Raw genomic sequence first — 13,289 nt, 5'->3', positions numbered from 1 at the left:
AAGGTACCATGTCAAAATTGGTACCAAAGCTTTAGTCAAGACAACCGAGCCAAAACCCCATCATATTTCCGCCAAGCCCCAGTACGGCGACGAGTTTCTTGGTTTTATCTCTCCGTCTCTGGCTTGATTTTTGTCTCGATATCAGGATTTCGCTGACCCGATCTCGATATTTCGAGAAATCGATCTCTGATGCTAATTGACACTGGTACCGGGAACCGCTGGTCCACTTGGCCTAGGCAGCAAGGAATGAAAAGAGATGGTCGACTCCTTCGGCCATCCCACACACCCTGGGGCTAGCCCTCGATGTCATGCAGAACCATGGGAGCCATAACAAGCCGAAGACCCTCAGATATGGCTATTTTCCATGCACATATTTCTTGGCCTTTGATCGAACTCTTCTCGCCGTTCAATGTTCAAGCGATACTTCGTTCACGCCCTCAAGACAGCGTAGCCGCCGCAGTTACTGTGACAGTTTGGCTTACGGGATAGCGCCGGCTTGTGGGGTCTGCAGCCTGTGAAAAGATCAGCAATGGCCAGAAAGGGCAACCGAAAGGCTAGAACAGGGTGCATCACTTGCAAGTGAGTTTAATCAAGCCGTGTGGTTTTAGTAAGGTTCTACGGAGTACACTTCGAAGACTTACTTGGGCGTGGAAAGTCTCTAAATGGAACAACGGCCTAATCCATTGCCCTTAGAATCCGCAGGGTCAAGTGCGACGAAGCGAAGCCGTCGTGTAACCGCTGCACGGCCGCCGGTCGCCGCTGCGACGGCTACATTCCAGCTAGTAGCTCCGAGCCCCAACATTGTCGTCCGTATCGAGTCTTCCCTGGCGCAAGCAAGCCCGGAGAAGGCCGAGCCCTGCAGTACTTCTGTCAAGAAGCGGCCCCGTTCATGTCGGGGGCTATCGGCCCCCAGTTCTGGCCTAAGTTGGTCATGCAATTCGCCAGTATCGAACCTGCCGCACGTCACGCTGTAATCTCTATCAGCTCTATCGCCGAATGGCTACAGCATCGCACCAGGGAAGGCGAACAGTTACGCATCCAGGATGCGGATTTTGCTCTACAGCACTACAACGCTGCAATTCACGACCTGAGGAGCATGAAATTGGACACATTACAACAACGCCAGCCGGTGGTTCTGCTTGTTTGTCTTCTTTTCATCACCGTCGAGCTTATCCAGAGAAACCGGGACGCCGCCATGACACATTGCAAACACGGCTTCCAGCTTATGAAGCACACCGTCACCAACTACGCGTGGACCCGGGAGCATCTCCTGCCCCTGTTCAAACGAGTAAGTGTTGTCGCGTTTGTACACGGAGACAACCCAGAAGCCTTCCCGGACCTACAAGGACTGGAACATCCCATGCCTACCAGCTTTATGACGATGTGCGATGCTCAAGTCATGATTGATGATATTCTCATTCGTACATTACGGCTTGTGCGTAATGGTGACATTTACCGCCGACGGCCAGAAAAACGCACGCTGGTGCCTCCAAAACTGTTAGCTGAACAGGCCCGCCTCGAAGTATCACTGGACATATGGAAATCTCTATATGACGACTACCGAACTCGCCCTTCCTCGCCGGTGGACGAACCCAGTCAGCAGGTTAAAAAAGCAATTGACATATTGAATTTCTTTCTGTCATTACGTTACGAGTCCTGTCGGATTTGGCTTAATACAGCCTTCGGAGGCGATGATTATGATTATTCCAAGCATCTAGAGGCTTATAAAACAGTGTTTGCAAAGATTGGCACCCGCAGCCATCAAGCTGAAAAACTGTTTGCGGGAGATGTTTATTTCACAATCGATGTGGGCTATTTTCCCTCGATTTCCCTGGTCATGACAAAATGTTATCACCTCGAATCTCGCTTGAGGTCTCTGGGAATGATGCCACTGCCGGGACTTCCAAAGGAGAATCTTTGCCTATCTGCCAAGATTGGAGGATGCAAGGTGGAATCAGCAGAGCTGATATATCTCACGGCTCACGGTCCTTGATCATCTCGGCCATGAGGAATAGTCATTATTCAACGACATAATGCCCAATGTCCGTCCGGTAGCGGCGATCAGGTCGTCTTGTGCTAGGAATCATCAAAATCGGAGACGTGAGGGACGTGAGAGGAAGATAAACCAGTCAGGCCGGGAGAGACGAGCCGGATTGGAATGGAGGGGGGTCTCTCTCCATCACCTCCTGGTCTTGGCTTGGTTAGTATGTATATCGTACAAATGCTCTCAATTTGGGATTTTGCGGATGACACAATCAACAACACACTTGACAGCCCAGTTGCGTTGTTCAACACATCTATCTCGGTTAGGTGAGACCCTGGTCACTGCAGAGCGTTGTGCGACAGAGTTGGGCAAGCATTCAGGCACCGATACAGATCGGATCACACGACATTGCTAGGCAAGTCAGGTAGCAACTTCTCATGTGAAATGGAAGGAGAGAAGCTATTCATCGTGAACTTTTGACTGCAACAGGCATTCCTCGGGCACTGGGATGGCTCGGCTGTCTCGTATATTGCACGCTCGCCCAAGATCTTGATTTTCCTTCGATCGGAACTTTCCTACGCAAGGGACCATCAGGTTAGTCCTATTAATAGGCGCACCAACCCCTCTTCAGCCGATAATTAGCACGGCGGCTGCACCCGCACCCCCTCAACTATGCTGGTTCAAGGCAAAGGGACATCGTGGTTTGGCTTTACCACGCCTTATCAAGAAACAGCTATTGGAAACGCATGCCAAGCGTTGAGTCCCCCCCGCGCGCACGAGGGCTTTAAAGGGGTCACATATTTTGCTCTGTCTCTGCCTTACAACGATAAGGCAATAAAGAATGATTGATCAGCACCCGGAATGCCGGCGAATGTTCCGTCCCGAAATGGCGGTGACGGGTCCCGTCCCCCCCCGACCCGCGCTGCGGATTCCCAAGCATGCCCTTGGGGGGCTCTGGAACAACTCATGTCTGGTTGGAATGGCGGCGGGTGGGGACAGAAGCCCTCACCGCAGCCATTGATATCGCAGACGACGCATGGCGGTGGAGGTTGGGCATCATACACCACGCATGATCCATTTTAGCGACGTGGCGGGAAAAGAGGGAGCAACTGGGTTGCGGTGCTGGTCTTGCCAACGGGTCACCCGTTTGACGAGACGAGACGAGGTGAGACGAGACCGACCGCTCTTCACGACCCTCGCCTCGCTCCCTCCTTTCTGCTCGCCCTGCCTTGACTATCTTCACGCTGTCCAAGGTGGCCCCAGGAAGACGCAGTCCAGTCAGCAGCCCCAGCTTTGTTTTCGTCTGTTCGTAGCTCTCACGGGGTTGGGTTAACACAACTAGTGTACTGCATCATCCCACCGCTCATCTGGCCCTCCCCCAGTCCTGTCATGCTGCAATGACCCATCGTCTCTCCTGAACTCTCCCCCGCCAGACTACTGTTGAACCCTTAAGCAACACCTTTTGATCCCTCTCCCTTTGACCTTCCTTCCTCTTTTCTTGTTTCTGGGATGTGTGGCAAGAGATGGTGATCGGGAACCGAGATTTTTCGACTTTCAGGAGTAAGAGTACCAAGAGCACCAAGAGTGACTCGGGGAACGGGGACGATGCATCCATAGGCACGCACGACAGCTCGTATGAGCACCCTCTGGGTGAGTCCAAACCACCCACATAAGCCCGCGGGATGGCCGGCGATCTATCTGCTGGTTTTGCCATCGTCATGCGACTGGCGTTTTTGTTTCGCTAACAACTGAGACAATGACATAGCTCGCAAAGGCTACGACATCGGCCCGGCTTCGAGGTGCGAGGTGGGAGACGTCTTCGAGTTCCTCTGGGCCGACTCGCACGAGTTTGAGTGGGAGTGGAAATGCCTTGGCTACACTCGCTTCATCGTCCTACGACATAGCGACACCTTTCCGCATCACTGCGTGTGTGTGTAAGTTCTCCAGCTTCCGTTCGCTCTCGCGGTCCCTAATGGGTTGACGATGTTGGCCTCTACGCCCTTTCTACCCCTCATCGCGCACGCCCTCCCCCTCCTCGGCAAATGTCGCTAATCTCCGACTGTGAACCAACCCAGGCCAATCTCCACCCCCACCAAGAACGATTTTCAGAAGCCCGGAATCGACTCGAGCCAGCAGGGCTACGTCTTTGATGAAAATGACCGCACGCCGCCCTTTGACCGACTCCCCTTCTCGCCGGTCGGCATGCAGTTGCGCCCAGGCAAGTTCCGCGTCAAGGAGAACTCCCGCGCGAACTACGCCGACGTGCTCGAGATCGACCACGATGCCCAGGTCATGGTCATAGGCGACGTTACCAGGTACTTCGACCGTGTTCGGAGGAACGTGAACAAGGCCGTCATGCGACACGTCCTCAAGAAGGCGTTGGAGCAGTACCGCGAAGGCAAGCTCGTCGATAAGAAGGGCGCGATGCTCGAGGCCAGCGTTGTGAACGGCGGCAGTCAGGACGACGACGAACCCGAGGGTGAGAGCGACCCCGACCATCCCGACGTCTTCCTAATGCCTGACGAGACCGCCTCCGTCATCGAAAAGCGACAGCCAGAATCCCTCATCAGCGCAGAGATGCCTCCCCCGCCCCCTCCTGCTCCACCACTACCTCCGATGGATTCCCCGATGCCGATCCAGCAGCCTTCGCCCCCGCGGGACGATGCGTCGTCGATCCGCTCCTACGCCTCGAGAGAGAGGAGACATTCACGCAGGGAAGTCCCTCCGCTGAGAGGCGAAGATCTCCCGAGGAAAATGTCCGACCAGCACGTCGATGGGGCTTCCCGGCCGTACCGGCAACGCATCGACCTCCCGCGATCACGCAGTCATCGCCATTCCGAGCACGAGACGGGGTCCATGTACGACGTCGCTACGGCCAAAATGGACTGAAGTCCGACAAGGGAGGGAAGAAACGCATCTTTAAATCGGGCTTATTTTCCGGGAGGCTAAGCAGCGTTGGTCCAGGGTCGGTCTCGGGTGCCTGAAAGGGCTGCTCGCTCCAATGTGGTTTTTTTTTTATTTTTTATATTCTGTTATGACACCTATCATGATTCCATGCATCGAATGCCTTTTCATCGCCGCAACTACATCAACAACAAACAACGAAACGAGAATCCACTAGCATTCACGGAGTACGATTATATTTTGTTTTAACTGCTTTGATTTATCAGTATTGGCAATAGACGACAACCAAAAAATAAATGTACAGAAATGAAATGATCAAACCGCAAAGTTCGACTTTTTTTCTTTTCTCTCTCTCATTATCTCCAACTTGTTTTATTGATACCGAGCGGAGGGTGACGGTTCGAGGGAATTCATTTCTGATCGCTCTCCTCGTTGCGGCTGCTTGGGTCGCATCTTGGGCAGCAATCGATGCTTCCCATCGAATGCGCTAACCGCAGCGGCCCGCATCGTCATGCAGAGTGTGATTCACGATCCTTCACCAGCTGGCCGGGCCAAAAGTCTGATTCTCCCCTACCGTCTTCAGAATGGCGCCGTAGGTGGAGTCCTGCATGCGAGGCACGGTCAGTCCAAAATGAGCTCTCCATGAAGGGGATTGACAGCAAAGCTTCACAATCATGGGGTCAGCACGGCGATGCGCCTATCGGAACTTACCAAGGTGTTGTAAACATCGACATTTCCCCACCACTGCGGTATCGTGACGTTGGGGAACGTGATCGCAAAGAAGATAACGATCGTACTGATAATGAGACCCGCGTCCAGCGCAGCCGCGGTGATGTAATTGTACGTCTGCCACCAACCGCGGAACCTCTTACGGATGCCATGGTTGAATATGAGGCCGACAATGGCCCAGCTCGAGAAGCTCAAGGGCGTTGCTGGTGGCAGCCATCCCATGGCGCCAAGCATGACTGGTGCATGGAGTGTCTTGGCGAATTTGAGATTGAGAACCTTGGCCAGCACATAGAATACAATGGGCAAGCATGCTCCGATGAGCCAGAATATGTTGAAATATTGGTAGATGGAGCCGGCACCGAACATTCTTTGCGGGCCGATCACACCCCAGACGATCGAAGAAGAGAAGAATGCTCTCCCGTTTGGGCAGGTAAAGTGAGCATGCTGCGACCTATTAACAAGTTAGGATGGGGAGGGGCTCAACTTATCACTGAGACCAATATATGGCAACTTACAGTGCGCAGCAGTCCTCAATGTTACCCAGCGTCCAATTCATTACCGCAATCTGCACGAAGACGGCCCATATTGTGGCTACTACTTGGCACCAGAAGGTGATACGGGGTGGAATCTTCATATAATGGGCCATCTTCAGGTCGCCGGTGTACGTCTGCGCCTGACCAAGAGTGATGGTACTGTACACCTTGAAGATCATGACGCCAATCGGCTTCCCCGGAATCATGAAGCCTGCCAAGAAGGGTGATAAGACATTCAGGGCGAGACCTAGGTTGGAGATGGCCAGAATGGTACAAGTCGGGAGGACGAAAATCATGGCCAGCAAGTTGGCAACGAAAAACGCCCACCATGGGAGTTGGGAGTCGTAGCCCTCAGCGGTGGCAAGTCCAAGCCCAATCGCTATGACGAGCAGGGCGGCGTACCACCACTCCGGCGCGTCGCGGTACTTCCGCATCAACTTCAGGTGAATGTCTGCTTCCTGATTGCGGGCGGCCTTTAACCGATACCAGATCTCCTTGCCATGGAAGAACACGCAATGAACGATCGCCGCGGTGAGGGCCGCAAATGATAGGCCGTAGTTGAGGGCGAAGGTGGGCGGCAAGAAGAGGGGGGAGTACTCCTTGTACTTGTTGACGTCAAAGGTGTGCCCCGGGCCCAAGATCTTGCTGACGTTGTATCGACCCTGCGTATTATCGTATGTTTGCGATGTGTTGATGGGCAAGTATTCCGCGAAGAGTGCGCCTGAGTATGCAATGCCAATTGTTGGAATGATGATAAAGGTGAAGAGTCCAATCAGCACGTTGATGTGCGTATGCGTCGGCGAAAGCAGAGGGTCTCCTAGATACGCAGATACATACGTCCAGTCAAAAGTGATTGGGATCAGAGAAAGACCTGTGAACCCCCCGAATAGCTGGTTTACTACGATGTTATTAGGCTTGATCCACGTGACGAAGGCAAAAACGGATAGGCCCTGCCAGAGCACGCCGGGAATCCAGTAGTAGCAAAACATTGCGCCAAGAACGTAAAAGAAGTATCGGTAGCGGCTGATGATCCAGCCATTGCTGTGGGTGCCCTCGCTCTTGCTCTTGTCGTGAAGAGCATAAAACAGAGATGTGTTGGCGAATTGGTTCGGCCAGATCATAGCTGATGGCCACACAAGGAACCGTCGACACAGGCCGGCAAGGCCAATCCCGATGAGCTGGGAGCTCAAAGTGAAGAGAAGCTGGAAGCCCCATCCCAGGTTGATGTCGTAGAAAGGCTTTCCCTGTAGCGCGAGGAGGGCGTCGGTGCTGTACGCGTAGCCAATGGAGACGTTGGACATGAGGGTAATGACGACGTGCTCTTTAATCGTGAAAGGCCCGGGATTAAAGGTCCATTGGACGCCAAAGGTGTTAAACACCTTGGTTGGCATGACCTTGGCCCATAGGCAGCCAATTGGGTACACCAGTAACTGGACGACGATGGATGGAAAGTTGATGGCAGGACTCCTGTAGGTACACGATTAACAAAAGATGGTCTACATTGTTGAGCTCATTGTTCCATCGTACCTCATACTGAGAAACATATTGAGACCACTACCGATTGTCACGAAGACCATGCCCAGGATCCATGCCCGAACCGTGTTCGCGACCTCCTCGCCATCGGTGTTGCGGACGGCAGCGCGCACCTCCTCGTAAGGCGAGTCCTCGTCCAGAGCAAAACCGCCGACAACTACCTCATCTGCGTCTCCGTTTTGACGGGGCTTCTCGGTCATATCGCCTTTTTCTTGGGAGAGGTCGGGGCTCCATTGGTGATCTTTTTGGAAGTTCCCTCGATCTGTCGGCGCCTGAGAGACGTTTGTGCCATGCTTGCTATCGTCCGCCATACTGACAAGTTTGTGACTGTACCTCGGCTGTAATCTTCCAGTCACTTATCGAAGTAAGTACATCTCATCGGTGCAGTGACGACAGGATTTCTCGAATCACGAGGTGCTGGCAGCCGGCTGGTCAGGGACAGCGGAAAGGCAAGCTTTATATATCAGGCAAATAGCTGAACTCAATTTCAGAAGTTATCCCAAGAAAAAACACTAAGCCACCTATTTTCGTGATGCGGTTACCGGGATATCCCACCGTAACGTACCACCAGTCTTCTGTTATCGAAACTTACTCCGCAATGCGTCCGTTGGTTTGCGTTATCTACCTAGACCCAAACTTGGGGGTAAGGTGGCGCCGTTGTTCCCGGAAAGGGGGGTGGAACTTGAAGTTGAACCTTGCCCGCTTATCGTCCTGACAAGCATGTCTTGTCCCGACGCGGCAATGCTTAATCATCTTGTGGGTGTTGAACCCAAAAGTCCCTTCCCTGGAATCAGGGCACGTTGCAATCGCGTAACGGCGCCGGCTCCAATGAGCCTTTTCTACCCCGCCTAAAGATAAGGTGTCATTGAACGGACCGAAGAACGAACTCCCCAACTGGCTCTGCAGGCGACAGGTAACATTTGACTACAAAATATACGGATGCTAGATATGTCGGGAGTGTTGCCGCGGGTCGTCATCCGGTGAGCAGGGATAACCGGACCAAAACTCCGAGCTTCGCCGGGATCACTGCTGGAGCATGAACGGCTTGTTCTATCCGAGTGCTTCCAGTTGGGTCGGGGTTCAGGCAAGTGAAGCGATAAGTTTGGCCATCTGACGGGTATAATCAACATGAAAACATGCGACGATTGTGATTAATTGCTAATCCTCATTTGCTTACTTCTTACTGCTCTGCGTTACTAGGTCTGCCTGTACATGGTTTCCTATACTGACTATCTGTGCCAGTTCACAATGTTACTGGTCAACGCGTCTGGCAGCCTTGCAGCCTGTTGTTTCTGTTGAATATAAAACAGCTACTGCAAGCTATGTGACCAAAATGCCAGCTTAAACCAGTCACGGCTGATTCAGTATATAACCATTATGGTGCATATGCTTCGCTGAATGGGTGGGCTTCAGACTTACGTACCGCAATATCCCGATGGAGTCACGCTTTGTACCCCTCCACGAAGCTGAGATTTGATTGATATTTTAAATCCGCTCTGCGGACTTGAGTGTATATGTAAGGGTCGCCCTTTCATACGTCAAAACCTTGCTTCTATCGCAGTTTCTCAATGAGTTGACCACAGACAAGATGTCGAAACAATTGGCGTAGGTAAGCCAATTTATTCTAGCAGCGGCGTGCTGGGCTCGGGGTAGTCCCCCTCATCTTCTAATAGCTCTGAAACCGGGTCTGAAGCCAACTGCATTGGCTTAGACATGACGGACTGTTGATAGAACGTTGCTAGCCACGGATCCAGGTAGGATCATCTTCAACAAGACGTCAGAAAGAGACCTGTATGAGGAACGACATAGGAAGGCAAGGGTAGCCATGTAACTTTGGTTCCTGAAAGAGCTGCGGCTTTACGGGATGGAAGGGGTAAGACCGGAAAGGCTAGGTATATCATGAGCGTAGGGGGACAGGGTCGGGAATCTGTCACCCTGAGAACGAGAAAATTGCCTAAAGGGCATTAGTGGTCAGGCTAGACAACGAGAGTGCCTTGATGTTAGTTACGCGTTACCATATGTTAGGATGAAAAGGCTGAAAAATTATTTTCACGGGCCTTACATCAGACGTATTAAATGAATTGAAGTCAGCCTAATATAATCTTCTATCCGGTAGTCACGCATGCGCGTACGTAAATTAGCTGCAGTGTCCCACCGATGCCCTCTTAATGGCTTTGTCTGTATATCCAAGAAAAAGACTTGAGTCCGGAAAATGCTAACATGTAGTTGTGCAGCAAATCCTTCTGATTGACATTTTGCTACAGTTCGAAACAACCCAAACACTCAACGCTGGAGAGCATATGATAAACAGGGTAAACTGGGAACTGACAACAACAGGAACCACTCTTCAATGTTCACTTCTTTTGAGCCTCCAAAACCTTCCTCAGTTTTACATCTCGCTCTTGAAATTGTTCAGGAGTGGGCATGCCATATGCCTCAACGGTTTGTTCCACAACCTTCTTCTCCCAATCTCCATCGTCGTGTCTCTGGGATGGCTCTCTGCTTTTTTCGGCAAACCTTACAGGTTTCGAACTATCCCAAATATCTTGTATGGTGCCTGAAAGATTATTCAAAAACGATTCTATTCCAGCAACACCGCCGCCTTGGTTATAGGACTTGAAAACACCCTGGACGGCCCATCGAGGTCCTAGACTCGCTTCCATTATCGTGTCTAGGTCCTGCGCGCTGACCACGTCTTGCTGAACCAAGGAAAATGCTTCTCTCAGAAGCGCAAAAGCCAGGCGGTTACCTACGAACCCGGGCAGCTCTTTGCGAATCACCACTGGGCGATGACCGGAACCAAGTTCAGCAAAGAATCTCTTGGCAAAATCAACCTCTTTGGGGCTGGTCGTCGGAGAAGGAACGATCTCCAGCAATGGCAGTATATGTGGCGGGTTGAATGGATGAACGACAAGCAGACGAGCCTTGTCGATCATGTCCTGGTTCTGTAGTGAGGCGGCGATGCCGGAAGTTGAGCTCCAGAAATGGGCATTGATAGGCGATGCGCTTTCAATCTTGGGCCAGATGGAACGCTTGAAACTCAAGCTCTCGGGCCCTTGCTCCTGAACAATGGTAGCGCTGTGACATGCTTCTTCGAGTGTGGTGCAAATCTTGAGGCGTCTGGATTCTCGGAGATGCGAAATTCCTAGCGAGGAGTCATCAGAGTCGACGTAACCAGGCAGTACGGTTGAGATATGCGCCTCTAGGTCAGGCCGAGTATCATATACGCTGACACTGTACTCCGTGTAACGAAGGTAGAGGGCCGCGAATGAGATGCCGATGGCTCCCAGGCCGATGAGAGCCACCTGTTCTGTCGGGCGTTCGGACATAGCTGTGGAGGGCTGCGAAGCTATCAAAGAGAAGGAAGATGGAACTTCTTATGTCGTGTGGATGGCAAGTTTGTCGTCCAGCCCAGCATGAAGAGTGATATCAAGGAAAGATGTTTGCCTTGGGAGAATATCAGGTAAGGAATCTACGAGACCCTTGGTTGATGCAAAGATGAGTGCGATCCCCCACGGAATTCCGACTAGTCCAGTGTTTTGGCCGTAAGTACCCCTCACCCTTTGTGCATGTGGGGTAGACTGCCTATCCCCAGACAGATGTATTGACTATGCATTCAATGTCAACTTTAAAGCAAATAACCAATACGAACAACGATGGGAATGCTTAGATTTATAAGTTTTTGCGCCCGAAAACACCATTCATACCGCTTGGCTCGCACACGATTTTCTCGGCTTCGCCTGGTAATATCGATGGCGGGGTGTCGTTTGCTATCGGCATCGAGCTACGGGCCACCCCGGAACAACGTGCAAGCTTCGACTATGTATCCCAGGTTGCATTTGTCTCTTTACTACGCTGCCGCCTAAACGCGGGGAAATATGATTATGAAATAGCGAGCACTGGGTGTTGCATCTCAACTGAAATCATTGATTTTCCATCGTGTATAGTGACGCAAATTATTGATTTGGTCAACATGTGCCATTTAGGCAATCATACTCCAAGTACGTTGAATAGTTGAGCTCATCATAGATGGCTAAGTGTAGAGATGTACGTTTTGCGATCAAAGGCTGTAGTCAATCCACATAACACTGGCGCACATATGCCGATGATGTTTGGTGCCGGTATCTCTGTATTTCTGATTGACACGAAGTACGGATGCTGTGATGAACATTGTGGTTTGCCAAAATAATGCAAGCGGACTCATGTCCATTTTACTTTTCACCACTTTCAGTTACTACTAGGCATTGGAAATAAAAACGCGTCAACTTATCAGTGGTTTGCTTATAGTAGTATGATCTAGCATTGGCGAGATATCAAGTCACGATCGTATCGTATAGCTTTACTAGGGCGCCAGCCAGCCCATATAGGCCATGACTTGCTTCAGCTCGATTCAGACGATGCAAGAGAACTTTGCGAATTACTAGGCTCCCGTCTAGATTGAGGAAGCAGGAGTGTAAGCACGGGTCGTAATTACAATGCATAGCAGCCGTCGTCCTTGACGGGATGGCATGCACATTTGCCACCTTTGTTGTCGACCCAACGGCGCTTGTCGTCCTTATTTTTCTTGGGGAGGAGGTTCCCGCCATAGTCGTCGCTGACATGGGGCTCTGAAGTGATGTCGCAACTTGGCGTTATTGTAGCATGTGGGCGATGAACTGGAAGATGCCGCCAGCGCGGTGGTTGAGACCAGACAGGATATGCTCGGCGAGATCGTTGTCCGGATTGAGTAGCAATCTCGGAATCATCGTGACCCTAATTGAGGACTGACTGAAGTGCTTACTGGTCTCGTGTACCCTGTGGGGGACGAAAGGGGCGAGCTGACTCGAATTAGGCTGAAGCCATTCAAGTTACTAGGTGATAAGTAATACCTTGAAAAGCCATATGTGTCACGTCGCTTGAATCGCCGTTGTTCAGAAGAAAAGAAAAATCCAGATTTTCCTCCAATAAGAATGAAATACGATAGACGTAGCTATTATTATTGTCTCACTTTGCCCCAGTTTTATAGATGCGTTTGTTGATGTCGGCCACGTTACAATGTGGCGCTTCCTGCATCTTACGCCGAGCACCTAGGCTGTTCAGCTCGAGCTGCATTCACCGTGGCATCAGACGAACCATGATGGCTAGCTTGAATAGTGTCAGCAAGTCTCCAGCACGCATCCTCACATTAAAAGTCGTGCCATTGCAAACGTTGCGGTGGCTCTTTTGGGTTCAAGATGCTGAGAAAGGCTGAATATGAACAGACTTTAATATCGGAATTCTATTTGGCAAGACTTAATTAAGGCGACAGAAGGATTCCGTTGGATGGGATGGGTGTGATCGACGCCGGAACCTACTGTCAGAGGCTGGGATCGCACCGAGTAAAGGAGCCAATTAATAACGTAGCTAGGGGTCAATTATGACGATTATTCCTATCTGCCTTTCTTCCATCCTAGAATTCCTATCCGTACAAACTCCCCTTTTACGTGTCCTCCGGGTGACAGTGTAGCAGCCCGTGGCCCCACTTCCGGTCCGCCCCCGGGGCTCCCCCCCCCCCCCGGGCGCCTGACACCTACATAGGCTATTGCTACTGCTATACTTCATGCAAGCGTGCTGACCACAGCCAAGCG

At 51.5% G+C, this 13,289-nt stretch overlaps 4 protein-coding genes across 4 annotated transcripts; 2 read left to right on the top strand and 2 right to left on the bottom strand.

Annotated features, from left to right (window-relative positions):
• Positions 1-529: 529 nt before the first annotated feature.
• Positions 530-1,993, top strand: GLRG_10923 (uncharacterized protein; the record flags this gene model as incomplete). The annotated part of the gene is made up of 2 exons (XM_008101597.1): positions 530-579; positions 694-1,993. The coding sequence occupies 2 exons, from the start codon at positions 530-532 to the stop codon at positions 1,991-1,993; spliced, it is 1,350 nt and encodes a 449-aa protein (XP_008099788.1).
• Positions 1,994-3,507: 1,514 nt separating this feature from the next.
• GLRG_10922 (uncharacterized protein) lies at positions 3,508-4,873 on the top strand (the record flags this gene model as incomplete). The annotated part of the gene is made up of 3 exons (XM_008101596.1): positions 3,508-3,634; positions 3,750-3,918; positions 4,060-4,873. 3 exons carry the CDS (start codon positions 3,508-3,510, stop codon positions 4,871-4,873), a joined length of 1,110 nt encoding a protein of 369 aa, XP_008099787.1.
• Positions 4,874-5,423: 550 nt separating this feature from the next.
• Positions 5,424-7,994, bottom strand: GLRG_10921 (OPT family small oligopeptide transporter; the record flags this gene model as incomplete). The annotated part of the gene is made up of 4 exons (XM_008101595.1): positions 5,424-5,492; positions 5,600-6,068; positions 6,133-7,617; positions 7,678-7,994. The coding sequence occupies 4 exons, from the start codon at positions 7,992-7,994 to the stop codon at positions 5,424-5,426; spliced, it is 2,340 nt and encodes a 779-aa protein (XP_008099786.1).
• A 2,043-nt stretch (positions 7,995-10,037) lies between these two features.
• GLRG_10920 (3-hydroxyacyl-CoA dehydrogenase) lies at positions 10,038-11,012 on the bottom strand (the record flags this gene model as incomplete). The annotated part of the gene is made up of 1 exon (XM_008101594.1): positions 10,038-11,012. The coding sequence occupies one exon, from the start codon at positions 11,010-11,012 to the stop codon at positions 10,038-10,040; it is 975 nt and encodes a 324-aa protein (XP_008099785.1).
• Between the last annotated feature and the right edge of the window lie 2,277 nt (positions 11,013-13,289).

This window comes from Colletotrichum graminicola (genome assembly GCF_000149035.1).
Source record: "Colletotrichum graminicola M1.001 genomic scaffold supercont1.69, whole genome shotgun sequence".
Classification (NCBI taxonomy): Eukaryota; Fungi; Ascomycota; class Sordariomycetes; order Glomerellales; family Glomerellaceae; genus Colletotrichum; species Colletotrichum graminicola.
This window is presented reverse-complemented; position numbering and strand designations above follow the sequence as displayed.